The sequence below is a fragment of the Kogia breviceps genome, chromosome 19, assembly GCF_026419965.1.
Source record: "Kogia breviceps isolate mKogBre1 chromosome 19, mKogBre1 haplotype 1, whole genome shotgun sequence".
Taxonomy (NCBI): Eukaryota; Metazoa; Chordata; class Mammalia; order Artiodactyla; family Physeteridae; genus Kogia; species Kogia breviceps.
In genome coordinates, this window is record NC_081328.1 from 19359800 (window position 1) to 19382550 (window position 22751).

Consider the following 22751-nt stretch of genomic DNA (forward strand, 5'->3'; position numbering starts at 1 on the left):
AGTCCTAACCACTGGATCGCCAGGTGTAAAAACAGCCATCCTAATCTCTCAAAAAGTTGACCTGAGGTTTAAAAGAAATATAATTGAAACAATACACAATTAAGGGTTTTCTGTACCTATTACTCCTTTATATATCTCTAGTGCCCCTTCCAATTAAATAACATTTATTGAATACTTACTATGTGCTAGGCACTTTGCGGGACACAAGACAATGGAAATACAGAAAAATAGATTGAATAATGCGACCTTTGCCTTCCCCAAGCTCATCACAATATAGTTTCTCAACCAGTACCTTTAATGACTAGATAATCTCTAAAGTTAAGAGCAAATCACGGGGGCACTTCCCTGGCGGCGCAGTGGTCAAGAATCCGCCTGCCAATGCAGGGGACACGGGTTCAAGCCCTCATCCAGGAAGATCCCACATGCCGGGGAGCAACTAAGCCTGTGCACCACAACTACTGAACCTGCGCTCTAGTTCCTGTGAGCCACAACTGAGCCCGCGTGCCACAACTACTGAAGCCCACGCGCCTGGAACCCATGCTCCGAGAAGCCACCGCAATGAGAAGCCCGAGCACGGCAACTAAGAGTAGCCCCCACTCACCGCCAACTAGAGAACGCCCACGTGCAGCAACAACCCAACACGGCCAAAAATAATAAATTAAAAAAATAAAGTTTTTAAAAAAGAGCAAATCAGAGGGTCCCCGGCGTTCCTTCAGGCGCCGCCTCACTCCAGCATCTGGGCTTTCTCCTGATAGGTAAACACCTCCGCCACGCCCCAATACAGAGTCCTAGGCCTCTCCCGGGGAACCTGACCACCGCCCACGTGGCAGCCGCGGGGCGGGGACTTGAGGCGCCGCTGGGGCCTGGACGCCTGCGCCTGCGCGCTGCGGCCAGCGCAAGGACCCGGATTTAAAGAGACAGGCGTTACAACGTTGCTGGCTGCGTGCGGCCTGTGGGTTCCTGGTCGTAGGCCTGAGGTGGAGCCGGAGCCGGGAAGGCAGGTGAGGGACGGCGCGGCCGGGCTGGGCATGAGGGAGAGAGGCAGCCCGGGTTCCGAGCCTGGGGCGGCTGGAAGCCAGCCTCCTGACCTCCTCCTCCGCCCGCCCGCGGACCTCCAGGGCACACCCTCTGTGACGTGGCGGCCCCCGGGGAGCCCCACCGGCCTGCGCCGAGGCAGGGTGCCCCCGGCGTCCGCGGGGCTGCTCTGGCCGGATCAGCCTACCCGCCGCGCTGAAGTCGATGGGCTTCGGAGTGACCTCGGGAGCCATTCTCTTCCCGCCGCGTCCCCTTCAGCCCAGCCCCGGGTTGTGTCCTGGAGGCCCCTCCTGCCCGAATCGAGGGACTCGCTTCCCCGCCCCCTCCGGGTGTCCCCGCTGTCCGCCCCAGGCAGTAGTAGCCCGTGCCCACTCCCGAAAGCGTCGCGGGGAGGCCCTCCGGGAAAAGCGGTAGCGGAGCTTTCACTTCCCGGCCCGGCTGCGTTCAGGCCTCAGTGGTTTCCTTTTCGGCTCCCTTTGATGAAATGCTGAGCGGCGGCTCTGGGGGCTGTGAGCCAGGCGGGATTCCTCACACCGGCTTTGTGCCTCCACGTGGCCTAGCGCCTCCTGGGCCCTGCGGAGGGTCGGGCACTGCGAGGTTCTCTCCTGTCGGCTCCTGTGGTCCCGGCGGAGGGGGGAGGGCTTCGTTACTCGCCCTCCAAGGAAGGTGGTGAACCTTGTTCTAAGCGCCTCTTACGGGCCTACCGTGCTTTCCCGTACCTCTCCTCTGTGGTTCCTCAACTTCTGGGAGTTATAGAGACCTTTGCGAGTTTCCTGAAAATCATGACCGTCTCTCCCCCCCAAAATGTACAATGCTGAATGTGCACCTTTTTGTATCCATTTTCAGAGAGTTCAGAGCCTCCCCCGACAAGGACTTATTTTAATTTTCCCAGCCATCCCGTGAGGTAGGTATTATTTTCTCTGTCTTAGAAATAAGAAAACAGACTCAGGGGAGTTAAAGGAAATTCTCAAAGATAACATAGTCCTTGAACTGTATGGTCACACTTGTGCTCCCGTCTCAGATTCCCAGTTACCTGCTGTCCTCTGCATCATGTTGCACTACAGTAAGTAAAGCCTGCTTTCCATTATCACCCAATAACAATTTCACTACAAAGGTGGGTGCAGGCTGAAAATAACGTCCAGTCTGTTTAAAGTTGGAACCGCGAGGATACTTCAGAAAATATGGATATAAGAAGGTGGGGGATGCCATGTGGATATGACACCTGTTTCCATTTGGGTTGATTGATCAGTTCCTTTGATTCTTGCTGTTCCAGCTACTTCAGCATTTCCCAATTCAAGCTGCTGAATTATAACCAGGCTAGTTTCACACAGGGAGCTTCAGCTTAAAGGATAACCGCTTCATTGATTTTGAGGGCTTTATTCTTAGAGTGACAACCTTTTGAGTTAGGTACTATTATTAGCCACATTTTACAGTTGAGGAAATTGAGGAACTGAGAGGTTAAGTAACCTACCAAGGTCATACAGCCAATGAGCTAGGATTTGAAACCAGACAGTCTGGTTTAAGGCTCCATTTAATTGCCTCTCAAAATAGGGCTTCTGATTAAATCACACATCTATATAGTGGCTTAATTATTTTCTGAGGACGGCATATATTTTATATTTCACATTAAAAACCTTATGGGGCTTCCCTGGTGGCGCAGTGGTTGAGAGTTCGCCTGCCAATGCAGGGGACGCGGGTTCGTGCCCTGGTCAGGGAAGATCCCACATGCTGCGTAGGGGCTGGGCCTGTGAGCCATGGCCGCTGGGCCTGCGTGTCCAGAGCCTGTCCTCCGCAACGCAAGAGGCCACAACAGTGAGAGGCCCGCGTACCGCCAAAAAAAAAAAAAGAAAAAGAAAAAAAAAAGAAACTTTAGGATCTTATTATTCTTAAGGCTCACCATCCATTTTAAGGATTAGGGGCCTGAGAGAAGGTTTTATGTTATTTGTTGTCTCTTGATTGTGATTTACTAGATACACATGTATACATTAGATAATTGAACATCCTTTTGCAAACTGAATTTTCTTGTATTGGAACTCTTTATCCTGTAGGCAATAAATTTTTCATACCTGGTCTTCCCTGGTGGTCCAGTGATTAAGACTCTGAGCTTCCACTTCAGGGGGTGCAGGTCCGATCCTGGATGGGGGAACTAAGATCCCACGTGCTGTGCTACACAGCCGGAAAAAAAAAAAAAAAAACTTTAATACTTTGGGAAATGTTTGATTGGTCAGCATGGATTGTGTTAGGATGTCTGCCTTTGACGAAATTAGAAGCCTACCTCCTTGTTTATAACTCACTTTTCTGCCTCTCACCCTTTCATGCAGCTGTATGACTTTGGCTTTTAAGATCCTCTTACCACCAACTCTCCGTGCGCTCAGCCAAAAAGAACTGTGCCTATTCCGAGAACATCACTGGCCTGACATAAGACAGTTCAGCCAGTGGTCAGAAACAGTTCTTCGTGGACACCGCCTCTTCCAGAGAAGAAAGCCTGTTGTGTCATTCCAGGAAAGCAATCTAAGACCACGTGCCACCTGCCTTGTTTTCTTGCCAGGGTCGCATGTGGGACTCTGCAGTGGCCCCTGTGAGATGGCAGAGCAACGGTTCTGTGTGGACTATGCCAAGCGTGGCACAGCCGGCTGCAAAAAATGCAAGGAAAAGATTGTAAAGGGCGTGTGCCGAATCGGCAAGGTGGTGCCCAATCCCTTTTCAGAGTCAGGGGGCGATATGAAAGAGTGGTACCACATTAAATGCATGTTTGAGAAACTGGAGCGGGCCCGGGCCACCACAAAAAAAATTGAGGACCTCACAGAGCTGGAAGGTTGGGAAGAGCTGGAAGATAATGAGAAAGAACAGATAAGCCAGCACATTGCAGGTGGGATGGAGAATACTGCTTTCTCATCTTATTGGTGCTGAGAAGAAAAGGGATGAGAGTAGAGCCCAATTTCTTTCTTCCTGTTTGTCTTTCTGTCTTTGTTTTAAGTTTTGGTTCAGAAATAACTTCAAACTCACACAAGAGTTGCAAGAATAAAAATAATACAAAGAATGCTCATATTCACCTTTTTTTTTTTTTTTTTTTTGCTACACCACGTGGCATCTTAGTTCCCCAACCACAGATTGAACCCCGGTCCTCAGCAGTTAGAGCACAGAATCCTAACCACTGGACCGCTGGGGAATTCCCTCAGATTTACCTGTTGTTAACATTTTGCTCTCTTTGCTTTATCATTTGTGTTCACGTGTGTGCGCTCGCGCACTCTTTCTGTCTCTTACTCTCTCCTTCTACACACAGTTTTTTTTTCCTGAACCATTTAAGCATACATTATGGCTATTTGCCTTTAAATACTTCAACGTGTATATCTTAAGAATAAGGATATCTTGACCATAATACACCTATCAACCGGTAAATTTATCATGATATAATACTTTAATCCACCATCTGTATTCTAGTTTTGTCAGTTGACCAGATAATTTACAGCTTTTCTCTCCTTTCAGTATGGAATCCTAATCTAAGATCGGCTATTTCATTTAGTTGTCATTTCTGGCCTCCTTTAATCTGGAACATTGCCATGGTCTTTCTTTTTCTTTTATGACATTGACATTTTTGAAGAATGGAGTACCTACCACTACACCCTTTTATCTATCAATTTATTATCTGTATGAACTCATAGATTACTACTTTTTCCTGGTGGTTTATAATTGTACTGTATTAATTTGGTACTAAATTTTCCCATATTTGGCCAGTTGGGAGCCCCTTTGAGCTAGTTTCTGTCCTTAATGCCCAAATCACATTTTTTAAATGTTTTAAAGTACTTCCTTATTCTCTGGCATAACAGTATGTTTGCTCTTAGGCTTACCTTGTATGTATCCTATCTTATCCCTGGAATCAGCCATTTCTCTGGAGTCCTTATTCCTGTTAGTGGGGAAATGGCATAAGAGACCAAAATCTAGATGTTCCATGTCCTGGGTGCCATGAGGTGTCCTTGCTTTTAAGCCCTTTTAGCAGATAGAACTAGAAAATATATGTTTGTATGTATGCACAAACATATACATACACAGATACATATATAGGTGCATATTCACATGTATGCATATTTTAGAAATCTTATACTTACAAATCCAGTTAGTACGTTCTGACCTTCAGTGTCTTCATCTATAAAGTAATATTCATATCTTCAATTAAGTTTAGTTCTGGTCACTGTAGGAATACTCTAAAATGGGCATCTATCTTTGTTCTTTGAGAGGAAAAGAGATTTCTGGGAGAGAAAACTACTCATACATTTTTTTCTCAAGCTCCCCTCCTGCCCTGCCTGGCCTTAGCCATTGGCCTCAGCCTTTGTTACTTCTTGACCCATCTCATTCAGAGGAAGAAGAACATGAGGTAGAAGTAAACTGTCAGATAGCTCAAATAACTCAGCAGCTGAAAGTTTTTTCCTACTTATACCAAATCAGCATGCTCTGTTTATCCATCTTCATTTTGCTTTCTTGGTTATCTATAAATTGGGGCTAATTCCATAAGCTGAGGTCACCACATTTTATCTGTTGAGACATGATTTCTGATTTCCTCCAAATAATCTGGAGATGATTATATGTGGGATAAGGGGTGGAGAGTATTGATGAAAATTTAAGTTACTAATGAAAATGAAGAGTAACTGAGTCTTTTGTCCCCAGGACACCCTCTCCCTAATAACCTATCACTCACTACCTCCACTCAAGAAGACCAGCCAGCCAGTAGTCAGCATTGGGTTAATACCATGGCAGTAACTTACCTAGCCAGGCTGTAAGAGCAGTTGATAGATTCTTTAGAAGCTTTCTCAGGGATCTTTCACTGAAAGATATTTTCCCTTCTTTTGGGGTCCTACAGATCTGTCTTCCAAGGCAGGAAACACACCAAAGAAGAAAGCTGTTGTCCAGGCTAAGTTGACAGCCACGGGCCAGGTGACATCTCCAGTGAAAGGTGCCTCATTTGTCACCAATACCAATCCCCGGAAATTTTCTGGCTTTTCAGGTAAGATAGGTCAGGGTTACCTGAGCTGTTACAGTCCTTTTAATTTGGTATCCTATTTGGGACTCTGGTTAAGAGTGAACATTCTGTGCTCTCTAGCCTCCTTAATACGGTGACCCTTGAACAACATGGGCATTCGGGGCTCCAAACCCTCTGCACAGTTGAAAGTTTATAGTCTACCCTCCTTATCCCATGTTTCTCCATATCCATGGTTCTACCATACCCTCAGTTTGCATCCATGGATTCAATCAACTGCAGATTGTATAGTACTTACTTGCTATGGAAAAAAAAAAATCTGTGTGTAAGTGGACCCATGCAGTTCAAACCTGTGTTGTTGAAGGGTCAACTTTAATTTGCTTCCATCTGGGCAGAGAGGTAATGGCTAATTCCCATTGCCCCACTTGGATAGCATTTCTTTGTATATTTTATTCTCTGTTGCAGCAAAAAGATGTTTGTTCTGTCAAGACTTTTTCCCCTCGAAGTAGTTTACCTGGATCAGACATAACCTGCCCTTTACTTCCTTGTTTTTTGATAATGGAAGAATCTTGAGAAATTGCACGCCTAAACTTGCCCAAACTGATGATGAAAGTAGAGAAGAAGGGAGATGTCCTGCATGACCTTGTGTAGCAGATAACGGGCTGGGGGCTTTTACATACATGGTTTCATTTGTTCTTCGTTAAACGTTGGGAAGTACTTGTATTAGGCCCATCTTATGAATGAGAAAGCCAATGCTCCACATCATTATGGAGTTAGTTTTTACACTGAAGTCTGTTTAACTCCAGCACCTGTGGTCTTTTACCCTACAACCTGTTACTTCTTTTATATGGAGACATTCTTGTGACTGCCTCAGCTAAAGAAAATAAAGTCAAAACACATGGGCTCAGAAGTTGTTTGAGGAAGTTGCTTCTATAATGAGCGAAAGAAGCCCGGACTTGAGGTCAGAAGACCTGGGTCCTGGTCTGAGCCTCTGTGGTGTCATCTGTGAAGTGGGAATAGCAACACCTGCCTTGTTGATCCCACAGTGTCTTACAAGGAATAAAGGAGATGAAGTTGCAAAAACAGTGCCTGACTCTCTGGGATTTTTTATTTTTTTAAAACTCTGAGGTTTGCTTGGTTTTTATCTAATGATAGGCCAAAGATAGAAATATGGAAGAGTCCAGGTGACAGTAAGGGCAGTGTGTCTCTGGAAGGGCCCTGGTTCTAGGGAGCGAATTTGGGAGAAACGGGGTGTTCTAGTTCTTACAAGCTGCTGAACAGTGACATTTTGGAGATTTTGTCCCCTAAAATCCTCTTTAGACTCCGGGTTAGAGATGAGGATAGATTTATAATTTACAGAGCCCAGAGCAAAAAGACAGCTTGCTAATGGCTTTTGCTGCAAGCTTGCAGAATGAAATTTACTTTGTAAATGGTCACAAGGAGGTAAAAGAGGAACAACTCAAAAGAGTTGTACAGTTATTTGGGGTGTCTGGAGGAAAGACCTACTTGTTGCTTACTTTTTGTTTTTACGATAAGAAAGTGGTGATGGGGGTGGGTGGGAGTGGCAAGGAGCTGGGAATGTCCTCTCTCCTCTGGCCTTGGTCTCCTCATCAATAAGAAGAGATTGAACTAGATAATTTTTAAGGCTTCTTCCAGTTCCGACAATCTGCAGTAGCAATGGTTTCAGATTGACTAACGAGTCCCCTGATTTCTTCCCCCTTCCTGATCCCAACTTTTCTGGGTTCAGCTTTGCAAGTGCTCTGAGATCGTCCTGATGACTCTTGGCATGAAAACGGCCCTTATTCTTCTGTGAAGCAGTCATATAAAGGGATGCACATCACGGGTCTTCTGCTTCAGTGTGAGGCCTTCGTTTCTTTACTGTTAACAGCTGTGAGATTTGGGGAGATCACTTGACCTCCTTTTTTTACCCATAAAATGGGTATACTATCTACCCCCAAAGGGCTCGTTTTGGGGGATTAAGTGAAGCTACATATGTAAGGAGCACCAGCAGAGTGTCTATTAGTTTCCCTTTCTTCCTTCTCAGCAAAGCAAAATGAATCATCTATGCTGTCTCTCTCTCTTTTTCTCTTCCCAACAGCGAAGCCCAACAACTCTGGGGAAGCCCACTCAAGCCCTACCCCTAAGACAAGTCTGTCCTCAAGCAAATGTGACCCTAAGCACAAGGATTGTCTGCTACGCGAGTTTCGGAAGTTGTGTGCCATGGTGGCTGAAAATCCTAGCTACAACACAAAGACCCAGATCATCCAGGACTTCCTTCAGAAAGGCTCAGCAGGAGGTGGGGCCTCGAGCATCCTGGATGGGCTTCTCCTCTAAAGAGCTCAGAGTCGTGGCCGCTTCACGGACATGTGAACTGTACAGTTGCATGGGGCCTCATACTTGGTTTAATGCTCTGCTATTGCCATCTTGAAATTCTTAACACTTTTGAACAAAGAGCCCACATTTTCATTTTGTAGTGGGCCCCACGAAGTGTGTAGCCAGTGCTGCTCAAAACATGTTGGCATCTTTGTCTCCCTTACTGTGCTCCCCAGGACGCCAGAAGAACCTATCCCATTTGACCAAGAGGAAAATTCGCTATCCTGCATGTTTGAATAGGTTTTTGTGAACCACTTGCACAGCTTGGAAATAGAATCTTCCAACTGTGTTTCTTTCATTCATCTAACAAATGATCATTGAGCATCTGTAATGTGCTCATCACTGGGGACACTACAGTGAAAGTCATGGCTCTGCCATGCACGAGTTCATCCAGGGGCTAGAAGGGAGGCACACCACCAGCCACCCAACGCCACGGCGTTTGCTGCTGTAGTGAAATGCACACCCTACCCTGTGGTCCCGTCACGGCAAGGGCAGCAACGTAGACATCTCTTTTGGTTCCTTGAGGTTATGTATTTATTTGTTTAAGCTCCATTTGTCAAGTAGGGTTTCTTTATTCTGTCTCCTCCAGATGGTTTCCACGGTGACGTGTACCTAACAGTGAAGCTGCTGCTGCCGGGTGTTATTAAGAGTGTTTACAACTTGAATGATAAGCAGATTGTGAAGCTTTTCAGCCGCATTTTTAACTGCAACTCAGATGATATGGCACGAGACCTAGAGCAGGTCAGAGGAAGGGGAGGGTAGGTGTATTCCATGTGGGGTTCTGCCTAGCCAAGCACCTGTACCCTCTTTTTTGTGGCGGAGCACATACTGTTTTAGGAAACTGAAACCCATTTGAGCAAGCTTTCATTATGAGAGGAACTGAATGGGAGGCTACAGCTGTTAGTTTCTCAAGGTTCTGAGGACTGAACTTGTACTACTGCTGCACCCGAGAGGCCTAGACCTCAAGGGGCTGGATCTGAGACTTCCCACTGTCTCTCCAGGGGCTCTTATTCTAGACCCTGGCTTTTTCTGGCTTTTCTCCCCCCCATAACTTGGGCTTACCATTCAGTTTTGGTTTGTTCATGACTCCAGCCTTGGCACAGTGGAAAGTTTCTATCCAAACATCCCCATTATCTGATGACCCTGTCTGTCTCTTAGTTCAGATTCTAACAGGCCTCCAGTTGGCTTGGCCCTGGATTAGTTCTTGCATCACTTCTCAGCTAAGGCAGGTGGCCAGATCCTGTGGTGGATGGAGGTACCCTTTCCATGAGCTGTGGGTGGGACAGATTCTTAAGAAGTGAGGTCAATATGTGTGAGTTGGGGATAGGAGCGTTGATTGAAATCTCTGATTCCCCCTTTAGTCCTGGGGACTCAGGGGTTACACTTGCCCACTCTGGGGTTGCTGCAGTGGCATTTTGGTTTTGGAGACAGGGTGACGTGTCAGAGACAATCAGAGTCTTCTTTGAGCAGAGCAAGTCCTTCCCCCCAGCAGCCAAGAGCCTTCTTACCATCCAGGAGGTGGATGAATTCCTCCTGCATCTCTCCAAGCTCACCAAGGAGGACGAGCAGCAGCAGGCCCTGCGGGACATCGCCTCCAGGTGGGGACGGGCCTGGGCCTGGGGTCATGCTTGGGAGTGCAGAGCTTTGCAAAGATGAAGTTGAATGTGCCTCATCCCTCTAGGTGTACAGCCAATGACCTGAAGTGCATCATCAGGTTGATCAAACATGATCTGAAGATGAACTCGGGTGCAAAACATGTGTAAGTAACGGGTGCTCTGATAGTTGAAGCTGCCCACTTTCTTTGTTGTCAGCTGGTGTCAGGACTTTGGAGCCCTGATTTGGTTTTAAATCCTGGTTCTCCCTTCTTCCTTCCTGTGGGAACCATCACTTGACCTAGCTCAGCCTCCATTTTCTCATATGTTAAATGGAGATAACAGTACCTTTTCACAGAGTTATTACAATCAAACATATGGAATATGTTCAATAATTATGGTATGAGTTGCTTGCCCATTCCAGCCCCCTCTTTGCTGGGGCAGCATCCATGTAGCACAGTATCTCAAAAGAGCTGAGTTTTCCAAGAGCTTTTTCTCCTGTGAAAATCTTTAGACCATAGAACATAACCCCTTCCCCATATATTGGGAGCCCTCCTCTCTCTGAGGACAGACTGCTATCCAAAGCATTAAGCTCAAAGGCAGTGGTTTTTGTTTCCTTGCTCCTGTTGGCCTTGGCAGGTTAGATGCCCTAGACCCCAATGCCTATGAAGCCTTCAAAGCCTCGCGCAACCTGCACGATGTGGTGGAGCGGGTCCTCCGCAACGAGCAGGAGGTGAAGAAGGAGCCAGGCCGGAAACGAGCTCTGAGTGTCCAGGCCTCACTGATGACCCCGGTGCAGCCCATGCTGGTAAGGCCGCTGCTCTGGCCCTGCTTTCTACTCCTGTCCAAGGTTACTATCCTTCCCCGTGAGATCTGATAGGGTACGATGTTGACAGCCTGTGCAAGTTGGCTGGAGGAGTTTGGGGAAGGAAAAGTAGAGATGCAGAGGTTGTTTCTCATGGAGGAGTAAAGGCAGAGGAGGAGACGGAGTGACCTGGTGGAAAGGCCTGAGATCTAGGCCCGGCTCGGCCATCAGCAAGCTGTAGAGTCTTAGGTGAGTTCCTTAGCCTCTCTTGGTCCTTAGTTTTCTTATGGGAATGAAGTCTGAAGCGTCTACCTAGTGCAGTTCACCTGTCATCTTTCCTGAAGTCAGGTGGATGTATGAAGTAACTCCTCTTTCTGTGACCTGCCCCAGAGTAGCTCTGAGAGTTGGTGACAGAGCCAGGCTTCCTATGACAGAGTGACTTGGGTCTCCTTTTTTTCTGGAAGAGAGGAAGCTTGAGGAATGAAGACCAGATCTTCTTGGGCCTCTGCTCATTTCATGAGGAATGAGATTTCCTTTCTGGCGTGGGTTTTCTTGTGCAAGAGGACTGCCCACATCTGCTGCCATGCCTGCTGTGAGAGACTTTGCATTGTTTCAGTGGGGTGCGCTGCTCTGTATGAAATGGTCTTGTGTGTTTTACTGAAGTCTTGGTCTAGGGTTCTCTGTTTGGGACAAGGAAGTATTCTGTGGGACAGCCAGCACCAAAATAGTGAAATCTCCACTTGAGGGACTGGTCCCCTCCATTAGTGGCCTTTCTGACCTTTATAAGAATTCTTTCTGGAGTCTGTTCTACAGCCTGTCATTTGAAGAGTGGCATGGGTTTTACAGCTTACTGGTTAACCACCCAGGCTTTGAAGTTGGGCTTAGGCTCACATCTCATTTCTGCCCTTTACTAGCTATGTAACTGAAAATGGGCATTTAACCTCTGTGAACTTCAGCTTTCTCATTCATAAAGCGAAAACAACAATATTTGTGGCATAAGATACGACATTGAGGATGAAATGAAATTTTGTGTATGATCTGACACATAGAAATACCTCCAAGGTGATAGTCATTGTTGTTTGAGTCAGGACAGCACAGGTATGTGAATGAGCACTCCTGTATCATGTCCTGTCCTAGGGATTCCTGATCACTGCCATCCTGCCAGCCTCACTGTCACCTGCACGCTTTAATCTTACCTCTGCGTACCCCCTGTGCTGAGATAACTGTGTGTTCAATAATAAGCCAGAGGCCCTGCAAGACCCTAAATTATTATTATTATTTTTTTTTTTTTTTTTCTTGTGGTACGCAGGCCTCTCACTGCTGTGGCCTCTCCCGTTGCGGAGCACAGGCTCCGGACGCGCAGGCTCAGCGGCCATGGCTCACGGGCCCAGCCGCTCCGCGGCATGTGGGATCCTTCGGACCGGGGCATGAACCCGTGTCCCCTGCATCGGCAGGCAGACTCTCAACCACTGCGCCACCAGGGAAGCCTGACCCTAAATTATTATTGAGAAAAAAATCAAATGCTGTTTCAGTGGAATTGTATTTGCTCTACAATGAATTGCATTCATATATTCCTCAAAATGTAAGCGCCTGTGTCGATTTAGGTGGTGCTTTTATTGTTGGAATATGACAGTGCCCAGCCTTTTCCATTCCCATCACCTCTTCGGCAGCCTGCCCTGGGGGTATGCTCTGGCTGTTGGTCCCTGGGACCTGGGCTCTGGGCTGTCCTTGCTGAGCAGCCCCTCTTGGAAGAGCACCTGTAAGTCTCCAGGCTTTTCTTTCCCTACCTCAAGGCCGAGGCCTGCAAGTCCATCGAGTACGCAATGAAGAAATGTCCGAATGGTATGTTCTCTGAGATCAAGTATGATGGGGAGCGGGTCCAGGTGCATAAGAACGGGGACCACTTCAGCTACTTCAGCCGCAGTCTCAAGCCAGTCCTGCCGCACAAGGTATAGATCCCTTCCTTTCCGCTGGGACTCTTTCACTTCTTGCCTCTAAGAATCTCAAAGCCAATGTTCCATAGCCATTCCAGCTCTGGTGTAAAATAGGATCTATTTTGTATTTGTTGAATGAAAGAATGAATTCATTTATTCAGTTTTGGAGTCTTCCAATAATGAGGGGCTGCTCAGTAGGGACAGCCCAAGAGCGCAGACAGGGGTCAGTCAGCACAGAGCCTGGAGGCAGTGATGCCAGCTGTGATGCCGGGACAGCGAGCTCAGCTGGTGAGCCACATGCAGTGCTTGTCCTCTGCGTTTCCGGGTCCTGTGTGCTCCCCCCTAGCTAAGTCATGGCTCAGGTACAAAGGGCCAGTGGGCTGTCATTCATTAATTTGTTCAACAGGTATTTATCAAGTGTTTAGTATATTCTGGGTGCTGTTTAGGTAGTGGGCATCCAGCATTTAAAAAAAAAAAAAAAGGGTGGAAGTTCTGCCCCTCCAGAAGTTTACATTCAGATGTAAACATAATCCCACAAGGATTTCTGGGAGCCCAGAATCCTGCCCTCAATCAGAGGGCATTGAGAACCTCGCCCCTCAGCCCTTCTTAGCTCCTGGGGCCTCTGGGAGCTTTTGGGGGTGTGTCCAGGGAAAGAGGCAGCGGGAACATCTGGCTCCAGTAGCTGGAGGGTAGGTAGGCCTCTTGTTCTTGTTCCCCCTTCTGTCTTAGCTCAGACTCCACTTCTCAGAGCCCCGGGAGAGGGGGCGTGGTATGGGGCTCACAGCCTTACCTCAGCCTCCCCTGCCTGCTAGAGCACTGGGCAGTCAGACCGTTTGGCCTGGGTGTTCTGCAGAGCTGAGCACAGCCTCCTCATGAGCATTAGTGTGGGCTCACTTGCTCCGTAGGAAGAGCTCACAGTCAAACTGCTGAGGAACAGCTCCTGGTGAGCTTGTTCTGGGGACACCTCCTGCTCCTTAGGAAGGCATTTGAGCACAGCTTTCCAGACTGAGAGCCGTTTCCCTGCCCTCCCTTACCAAAGTTTCATTATCCCTCTCTCCCCTTTGCTTTGGTTCATGAAGGGCTGGGTCCCGGATGGAAGCGGAGTGGGATGGATGTGCAGGCCTTTCCTGTACCCCCTCCAAGCTTCTGAGGCAGTGATGGCCTAAATGCCCTGCCCAAGGGAGGATTGGACCACAGTAATGCTCTCTGGACTGCCTTCGTGGCCTTACTCGGCAGGGGCCACCATGAGTTACAGTGGGACCTCTTCCTGTAGGACTATAAACACTAAGGCTCTGCCTTTCACAGGAAAAAAATCCAATTCCAAACATCCTTTTCTTCCTCATTCTGAAGATGGCTGTGGGTTCAGAGCTCCCACTCAGAGAAGAAGCTCCTCGGTTTCCTTGCTCCTCCTAAGGGGATTCATTTCTTCCCTTCCATCTTTTTTCCAACTGGTCTGTTCTCCTGCACAAATCTCTGCCTGCCCATCTTCCCTCCCTCCATTCCGTGTTTGTCTGCCCCCCCTCCTCCCCCTCATTTTCACTCTCAGTTTCTTCCTTTTTCCTGCAAATTCTCCTCTGCAGCCAATAGAAAATGACCTCAACATGGGCTGACCTCTTCCTGGGTCTGGGCAGAGGTCCCGAAACACAGCTGATTCTTCTTGTCTAGGTGGCTGCCGAGGCCTAGGTCTGTTCTGCGCATTAGCTTGGCTTGCACATGTTGGTGTTCTGTGTTCCTCTGGGGCCTGACTCCCTCCCCTGAGTGACCCTTCTGCCTCCAGGTGGCCCACTTTAAGGACTACATCCCCCAGGCTTTCCCGGGGGGCCACAGCATGATCTTGGACTCTGAGGTGCTCCTGATCGACAGCAAGAAAGGCAAACCACTGCCCTTTGGGACTCTGGGAGTGCACAAGGTACTGGCTCAGGGCCAGATGTGCAAGAGTGAGTGTGTGCACGTGTGTGTGCTGTCAGTCTGAATGGAGAGGAATGTATCACTTACTTAGGGTCAAGCTTATCTTCATCTCTGAACTGGTTCTGAATTTAGCCCTGAGTTTAAATATGTTTTTGTGTTTTGCATAAAAAAAGAGCTAGTAGTGGCAACTAACTTATAATTGGGTCAGTCTCTATTCAGGACCATCTGTCAAGTGCCCTTATGGCCCAGGGACTTCACAGCACAAATAGGCCTTTTGTATCAGATGCTTCAGAGGGTCTCTGGAAGTGGATTGGTACTCCCCATTTTTCATGCCCTCTTATTTTTGTCCCTTATGTACCTACTACCTCATTTTCCCTTACAGAAAGCTGCCTTCCAGGATGCTAATGTCTGCCTGTTTGTTTTTGATTGTATCTACTTCAATGATGTCAGCTTGATGGATAGGTGAGGAATCTATTTTTGATTCCTGGGTGGGGAGGTGAGGGCTTCAGATTGGACAGGAGGGAGGAGAAGTGGCTGGAGCTGGTGCCTCTTTGTGCCCAGGAGCTGCAGCGGGAGGGTGCTGAGAGCCAGCACGGTTGCTACACAGCTCCCCGTTCAATGTTACGAAGAGCCGATGTGTTGACTAGATCTCGGCTCTGAGTGCTTAAGTCACAGAGGAAACAACCACCCACAGCAAAATGGATTGTTGACAAGATACAGACTATGAGCGCAGTAGTGTTTCATTTTATCTTCAGCAGCACCTACGGGTACGTGAGGCAGACAGTTTTCATCCCAGAGGTTTTGTTTTTGGAAGAGGCCGACAACAGGAAGCTTGTGATCGTCGGTGTTCTGTGGCTGGCGCCTTCTTAGGGATAACTAGCGGTCTTGACTTAGCTGCATCCAGTTCTTGAGCCTGAGAAACCGTTTTGGCCCCTTCCTCCCTTAGAGAGGCATCCCGGCCCCCACCCTCCACACCAGCCTTGAGTGTGGAAGGGGAAGGAGACAGAAGGGAGAAGGAACTGTGGGGGTAGGAGTTGGGGTTTGGGCTTCAGCTCCTGAGGCCTGTCAGCCTGCTCACCCAGGCACCAGCCCGCCTGGGGCCTGGGGTGAAGCAGGGTGCAGAAAATGAGAGTCGGAGTTATTTTTCAAATGGGACCAGGATTTATACAGTCTGTTTGGGCTGATGAGGTAGAGACAGGAACTACAGCAATGAAGTGGCTCTGTGCCATGGCTTATAACTGTCTGTCTTTGGTCCCAGTGGAGCCCTTGTCACGCTGGCAGGCAGAACTGTTAGACATGAGGGCCCTAAGCCATGGCAGAGCCTGAAGCCGAAGTTCACCGTTGTGCCCCTTCCCTCCTCGGAACTCCTCAAGGGGGTGGGAGGACCCTGGCCTGACCTCAGTTCTCCTGTCCCCCTCAGGCCTCTGTTTGAGCGGCGGAAGTTTCTTCACGATAACATGGTTGAAATTCCCAACCGGATCATGTTCTCAGAAATGAAGCAAGTCGCAGTGAGTGAATCCCACCCTAGGCAGTGTCCTAGTGGTTTGAAAGCAGGGCAGAGAGCCCCTTGGGTCAGATGTGGCTGGGAGAATGAGTCTTAATTATTTTCTTATGAGGGAAGCTGATGTGTATACAGGCAGACCTTGGAGATACTGTGGGTTTGGTTCTAGACCATAAAGCAATATCACAATAACATAAGTCATGAATTTTTTGGTTTCCCAATGCATAGAAAAGTTATGTTAATACTATACTGTAGTCTATTAAGTGTGTAATAATAGCATTATGTCTAAAAAAACAATGTGCATACCTTAATTAAAAATACTAAAAACTGCTCACCATCATCTGACAACACAGGGTTGCCACAACCTTCAGTTTGTAAAAAACACAGTATCTGCAGAGTGCAACAAAGCAAAGCAAGGAAGACAAGGTCTGCCTGTGTTCGTCTACCAGTCTCCACCTTGGGGGGCAGGGCATGAAGCATCCTTCCCAGGTGGGCTCCCAGTGGCTCTGAGCTGAAGGAGCTCTCTGTTTGGTCCCTGCTCTGCTAATGCTTTTGTTCCTTCTATTCAAGTCAGGGTGTTTCCAGCAGGCGCTTTGCTAGTGTGTGAAAAGAGACCCCCCTCTACCTCGCTCCCAGAGCCCTTCTCTGTTCTCATACCAACCTCAGTGTCTCTCCTGTTATCCCTCAGAAAGCTTCCGACTTGGCTGACATGATCAACCGGGTGATACAAGAGGGGTTGGAAGGGCTGGTGCTGAAGGACGTGAAGGTAAGATGGTCACATCCTTTGCTTTCTCCCGCAAAGCCCTCCCCTGAGCCTTTCCAGCCCTGTCCAGGAGGTGGCGGTGGTGGTCTGAGGTGTTTGGGGGTGAGTGCTGGGATGTGTCTTTCCAGAGTTCTGGATCCTAGAGGATGGGTTTGTGTATGTCTCCCGTAGTGCCTGGAGCAGAGCGGGCTGGGCACTGTGACAGATCCCGTATGTCATGTGAAGAGGTAAAAAGCCCACCCTCATAGAGTGTCCATTCTAGTTTGTGGTCTCTCTCTCGCTTCCCCTCAGGGCACATATGAGCCTGGAAAGCGTCATTGGCTGAAAGTGAAGAAGGACTATTTGAATGAGGGGGCCATGGCTGACACAGCTGACCTGGTGGTGCTTGGGGCCTTCTACGGGCAAGGGAGCAAAGGTCAGGGTGGCCTCTGGCCCCTGGGATGGTACTTCTTTGAAAGGTACCACTCAAGGAATAGGCAGGCTTTTTTCCTGGCTTGGTCTACTAGCATGGCCAGTCGTGACTTGCAAAGCTCTGGGATTAGGGGCCCCAACGTCACCCATGCTACGTCACGCAGGGACACGGAGAGCTGCGGACCTGGGAGGGGAGAGGTCAGGCAAGAGTGCCCTGTGCTAGCCTGGCACAAAGAAGCTCACCACCAGGGACTGGCAGCTTTCTCCTCAGGGAAAATCTCCATTTCCTGACTGCAGAGGAAGCTGGGGTCTGAGAAGCTAGTACTGGTGGGCATCTTTCTGTGTGCCAGGCTCTGTTCAATTCCTTTTGCTCCACCAGAGCCCAACGTCAGGTGCGATTATCCCTAATTCACTGAAGAGGAAATTGAGACTCAAAAAGGTTAAACTTACACAGCTAGCAAGGGGTAGATCCAGGAGGTGATCTCTGGCACTCTGATGCCAAGGCCTGGGCCCTTTCCTCCAGCAGGCTGCCCCTCACAGGGCACAAGGGGGTGGCAGAGATGCCCCCCCAAGTTTATTTAGCCCCTCCTCCCCCCAGGTGGCATGATGTCCATCTTCCTCATGGGCTGCTATGACCCGAGCAGCCAGAAGTGGTGCACAGTCACCAAGTGTGCAGGAGGCCACGACGACGCGACGCTCGCCCGCCTACAGAAGGAACTGGACATGGTGAAGATCAGCAAGGTGAGGAGGGGACCTGGGCGCCCTGGCCTCTGGACTGGCCGTCATTCCTGAGACAGTCAGTGTTATGGGGGCCGCAGGTATCGTTTATCTGTTTCCACAGAAAAGAGAACTGCTGCTTGGCCATAGGAGCAGTATTAGGCCCTCAAGTTCTCTGAGTACCTACCTTGTGGAAACTGGCCTGCATGCCCTCCAGGCCACACCCTCTCTGGGCAGGGAGGATCCCAAGGGGTGAGGGTCAGCCTTTTGTGATAAGTCACCTGTTCTCACAAGCCTGTGACCAAGAAGGGGTTTAAGTCTCATTTTGGCAACAGCCCAGGACTGCATCTTTTCTCCTCTAGGATCCCAGCAAGATACCCAGCTGGCTGAAAATCAATAAGATCTACTATCCTGACTTCATCGTTCCAGACCCAAAGGTATTAGCCCAGGGCCTGGGGTCCTCCAGCCCAAAAACTGAGCTTGTACATTCTCTAGTGCCACAGAGACATCACCTGGGCCTCACTGACAGTCCACCCAGGGTGGGGCTCTGGGCTGTTTAGCCAAGTGACAGGCACAGGGGTGACCAGTCAACACTGAGGAGTCATCCTCAGTAGAGAAAGGGACTGCCCGTCCTCTAGTCACAGAGGGTCTGCTCTAGAAGTGACCTGGGCCAATCCCTTCCTGCACTGACAGAGAAACTGAGGCCCAGAGAAGAAACGAGACTTCCCTAAGGTCACACAGCATCAGCAGCAACAGTGAGACTTGAGTTTGTCTCCTTCCTGTTAGCCACTGCTTTTTTGATTTTAACTTGTTCTGTATTGCTTTTAGCTGGTTGGGAGGTGTTTTCTACTTAACCAGGGAGTGACCTGACTTACTCCTGACAGAAAGCTGCCGTGTGGGAGATCACAGGGGCTGAATTCTCGAAATCTGAGGCTCACACAGCTGATGGGATCTCCATCCGTTTCCCTCGCTGCACCCGAATCCGTGATGATAAGGACTGGAAGTCTGCCACTAACCTCCCCCAACTCAAGGTGCCATTTCCTGGGCTGCGTGTGTGTCCTGTACCCACTGTCCCAGCTTGGGAACCGAGGGCACCTGGCCTCCTGCGTCCTCTGTCGTCTCCTTTCCCCGCTGCACTGAGATGGGCAAGGAGGGCAGTTATCAGATAGGGAGACCAAGCCTTGGCAGGGCCAGGAGCAGCAGCGCTGGGCCCCCACCCACATCTCCCGGTAGAGAGCCCTACCTTCACCGGGCCCCCGTGGGCAGCCCTGGGTCCTGGTGAGGGAGAGCTCCCGTCTCACGGCTTCCCTATGGAGGACCTGGCCCCAGGCTGCAGTCTCTACATTGCGGAAAAGACCTGGGGAACAGAACAGTGATCTGTGCTGATTACTCCAGAAACAGGGCCAGAGCTAGAAAAGTACCAAGGAAGCCAGCCACTTATCCCTGTTATGTGTCTCTTTCCCCTCATTGTTAAAACATACCACACAGACTGCCTGAGGCCCGTGGCTGGGAAGGGAGTGATACACCAACATTCTCCCCCCTCCTCAGGAACTGTACCAGCTCTCCAAGGAGCGGGCGGCTTTCACCATAGTGGCCGGAGATGAGGGGAGCTCCACTACAGGGGGCAGCAGCGGAGAGAACGAGGGCACCTCGGGGCCAGCTGTGTCTCACGAGGCCCTGAGAACCTCCCCCAAGCACCCCTCCACCAGTGCCAAGAAGGCAGGAGGGAAGCTGAGTAACTCCAACAGCAAAGGCGGTAAGGAGAAGGGTAGGGGCTGGGGTGATGAAGAATGGACATGAGGGCAGAGACCAAGGACAAGGACCCAGTCCCACACTCCAGCCCTGAGGTCATGTGATTCTCTGTCCACTGCAGCTGACGTTGGCTGCATTCCTGCTGTGTGTCCACCCATGGGCCAGAAGCTGTTCTGCTGGGCATCCTCCTGCTCTGTAAATCTGAATGACAGGACCCCGGGAGAGCCCCTTGGAGCCGGGGATAAGCCACCTCTGAGCTAAAGGCTCAGCGTACAGCCCTTACCTCCTGTCTCACCCACACTCACAGCAGAGGAAGGGCCCAGCCCTTCTCTGTACTCCCCTGACTCCAGGGACCATTATCCGCTCCCCTGCCCTCTTCTTAGTTCTCATCCTGAGCTCTCTCCTGCAGGCAACAAGCTGGCTGCAAAGCCTTCCCCTGTGAAAGTGGGAGAGAAGCGGAAGGCTCCTGATGAGACCCCATGCCAAGCAAAGGTGAGGGTAAGAAGAGCAGTGCCTTCCGGGGGGTGGGGGGGCCTCGTGTGCCCAACCCTCTGCACTTGGACTCTGAGAGACAAGCGAAGGTGTTGTCAGGACTAACTGCCAACCCCCTGCCCTCCTGCAGCTGCTCCTGGCCGCGGGCTGGGCTGGCAGTGCTGTGGCTCCACCCTGTGCCCTCTTGTTGCCTTGCAGAGGCGGCGGGCCAGCGAGCAGAGAGGAAGGAGCGCTGTGCCAGCAGGCAGGCGATAGAGCAGCCAGCCCAGCCGAGAGGCTGCAGGGACCCACCCGGTTGCCGGTCCCAAGTCACAATTGACATTAAAGGGGAGAAAGCGCAGTCTGGGTGTGGGAGTGCAGCAGTGTGAGTTTGTGAACAGGGCCAGCCAGCGAGGAGCGGGAGAGGGCACTGGCTTGGTGACCGTCTTTTTCCCTCTTGCACTCCCTTGTTAGTCTTTGGTTTGACAGCAGCTGTTGAGTGCCTGCTGAGGCCAGTGACTCGGTTCAGCCCTGGGGGAGCTGATGCCCCAAAGGGCAGATAAAGAACTCGACATCCGGTCACTACACAGTGACTGTGCCACTCCAGCCCAGGAATCAGCACAGGTCTGGGAACTCAGGCCCTGAACCCAGTCCCCAGAGCACCTATACGACCTTTCCGTCTTTTCCCTACCTGAAGCCTGGAATCCGCGCACAGTCACGAGCCGGGCTCCTGGCCCTGCCCACCAGCCCCTGGATGGTTCTTGGAGACATGTACTTTTCAAGTCCCCAGTGTAGGGACCCGTCTCCTCTCCCTTCTCTTCGTCTAGGCAAGGATGGAAGGGCGTGTCAGTCCTATGTAATCTGGAGTGGCTGGAGGATCGGGGTTTTGATGCCTTTACCTTTTCTCCAGTAAACTCTTTCCCCTCGTGTCCTGACCGCTAGGCTCCCTCTCTCTAGCCTTTGCTCTAACCTCCCTCCTCGCTGGTCTCGGCTCCCTGGGCGGAGAGCCATCTGCCCCAGCACAGTGCAGCCCTGCTCCAGGCCTGCCCTGACCACTGTGCATTTGCAGGTGCTGCTGGACATCTTCACCGGGGTGCGGCTCTACCTGCCGCCCTCCACGCCAGACTTCAGCCGTCTCCGACGTTACTTTGTGGCATTCGATGGGGACCTGGCGCAGGAATTTGACGTGGCCTCAGCCACGCATGTGCTGGGTAGCAGGGACAGGAACCCTGCGGCCCAGCAGGTCTCCCCAGAGTGGATCTGGGCCTGTATCCGGAAACGGAGACTGGTAGCTCCCTGCTAGGAGTGCTGCCTGCCCTCGCCCTCTGGCTGTGCTCTCCCCACTGCACTACTCCTGGACAGGGCAGGCAGGCACGGGACAGAACGCCGGGGGAACGGGCTTTCTCCTCCAAGCTGCGCATCTTCCGGAACCCACCAACCACGCGTGGTCTCTTCCAGACTGGAGTTAAGTTGCTGTGGGTACCACCAGTGAAATCAGTTTCTCCTGCCGGTTTACATAGGTCTTTCAGATCGGGGTGCTGGTTTTGACCTTTTTTTTCTTCTTTAAAAAGAAGCTTTTTAAAAAACCAAAACAAAAAAGCCAGGAACTATCTTGGAGTTATTTATGTCCTTCCCCTAGTGATTAAGCAGTGAAGGGAAGGCTGGCTGTTGAAGCGCTTGTCCACAGAGCCCATCCTGGCGGCAGTCTTTTCTCCCTTACCTGCCCCTTCTACTTCCAGGCTCATTTTAAAGTTGTATTTAAAAGAAAGACTGTCCCCAGAAATGCTTACATTTGGCAAAACTTGTATTCAGCCTGGCCGCCAGGAATGAAGTCTCACTTGAAACAAAATGGGTTTTATGTCTTTGTGCTCTCCTATTACAGCGTGAGGGTCCCTGTGTGAAGGGAGGGAACCATGATCAGGTAGGAAGGAAAGGGAGGTTGTTTGGGCTACTCCTTCGTGGGGGATAAAGGGCTCCAGGAGGATCTGCCTCCCCCAAATCTGGAAACAAGACTGCTCTTTAAAAACCCACCTGAGGACAAATCTACACAGCCTGCTTACAAAGAATGGCTCCTGCACCAGCTGATTTTATTTGAATAAAAGGAAAACAATCTAGCATGGACGAGTGCAGTTCAGTAGAACTTTTTGGAAGCACCCTGTAAATCTCCACTGGCCAACATGAACCAGCCATATTCTGAGCATGTGAAATGTGTTAACAAAACTGAGGAGGTGAACTTTTCTTTTTTGTTCAAGTAGTCAACGTGAGGCTCGTGCTAGTGATTACCACCTTACCTTGGGCAGTGCAGGTGTAGACAGAGTTTGAATCAAGCCCTGAAACTTAACAGCCCCAACTCTCCAGGAACGGGGACAGGAACTGCACCTACATCACAGGGTTGCTGTGAAGGGTAAGTGACCTCAGGAGGCCTTAGGTAAAGCACTTAGCACAGAGCCTGGCACGTAGTGATCTGGAGTTGGGAAGATCAGCACTGGTGTGCATGTCCAGACCGTGCCCAGGAGA

General features: G+C 50.0%; 1 protein-coding gene and 1 long non-coding RNA gene across 7 annotated transcripts in view; one reads left to right on the plus strand and one right to left on the minus strand.

Moving 5' to 3' along the window:
- Positions 1 to 1114, minus strand: part of LOC136793252 (uncharacterized) — a 13127-nt gene extending 12013 nt beyond the window's left edge. Inside the window, exon 1 of the long non-coding RNA XR_010838282.1 lies at positions 602 to 1114. This is a non-coding gene — a long non-coding RNA (uncharacterized lncRNA). The remainder of the gene's footprint in view (positions 1 to 601) is intronic.
- LIG3 (DNA ligase 3) lies at positions 866 to 22355 on the plus strand. 6 transcript variants are annotated; one of them, XM_067021786.1, is made up of 21 exons: positions 866 to 1001; positions 1882 to 1939; positions 3357 to 3904; positions 5891 to 6034; positions 8106 to 8303; positions 8970 to 9121; positions 9812 to 9978; positions 10062 to 10139; positions 10612 to 10780; positions 12571 to 12726; positions 14489 to 14620; positions 15002 to 15081; positions 16040 to 16127; positions 16809 to 16886; positions 17175 to 17298; positions 17893 to 18035; positions 18374 to 18448; positions 18896 to 19042; positions 19560 to 19767; positions 20173 to 20261; positions 21304 to 22355. In XM_067021786.1, the coding sequence occupies exons 3-21, from the start codon at positions 3361 to 3363 to the stop codon at positions 21535 to 21537; spliced, it is 3006 nt and encodes a 1001-aa protein (XP_066877887.1). In that variant the 5' UTR covers positions 866 to 1001; positions 1882 to 1939; positions 3357 to 3360; the 3' UTR covers positions 21538 to 22355. The 6 variants fall into 6 exon arrangements, with proteins under 6 accessions (XP_066877887.1, XP_066877888.1, XP_066877889.1 ...); XM_067021787.1 differs by having other exon boundaries at positions 20173 to 20255; XM_067021788.1 differs by having other exon boundaries at positions 895 to 1001; positions 3357 to 3720.
- The last annotated feature ends 396 nt before the right edge of the window (positions 22356 to 22751 follow it).

Bases quoted from the DNA above. Each gene is read 5' to 3' on its own strand.
- LIG3 (XM_067021786.1), top strand. From the start codon at position 3,361: ATGACTTTGGCTTTTAAGATCCTCTTACCACCAACTCTCCGTGCGCTC. The intron at 18,449-18,895 runs GTATTAGCCCAG...TACTCCTGACAG, and splicing joins TCATCGTTCCAGACCCAAAG to AAAGCTGCCGTGTGGGAGAT. The intron at 19,043-19,559 runs GTGCCATTTCCT...CCCCCTCCTCAG, and splicing joins CTAACCTCCCCCAACTCAAG to GAACTGTACCAGCTCTCCAA.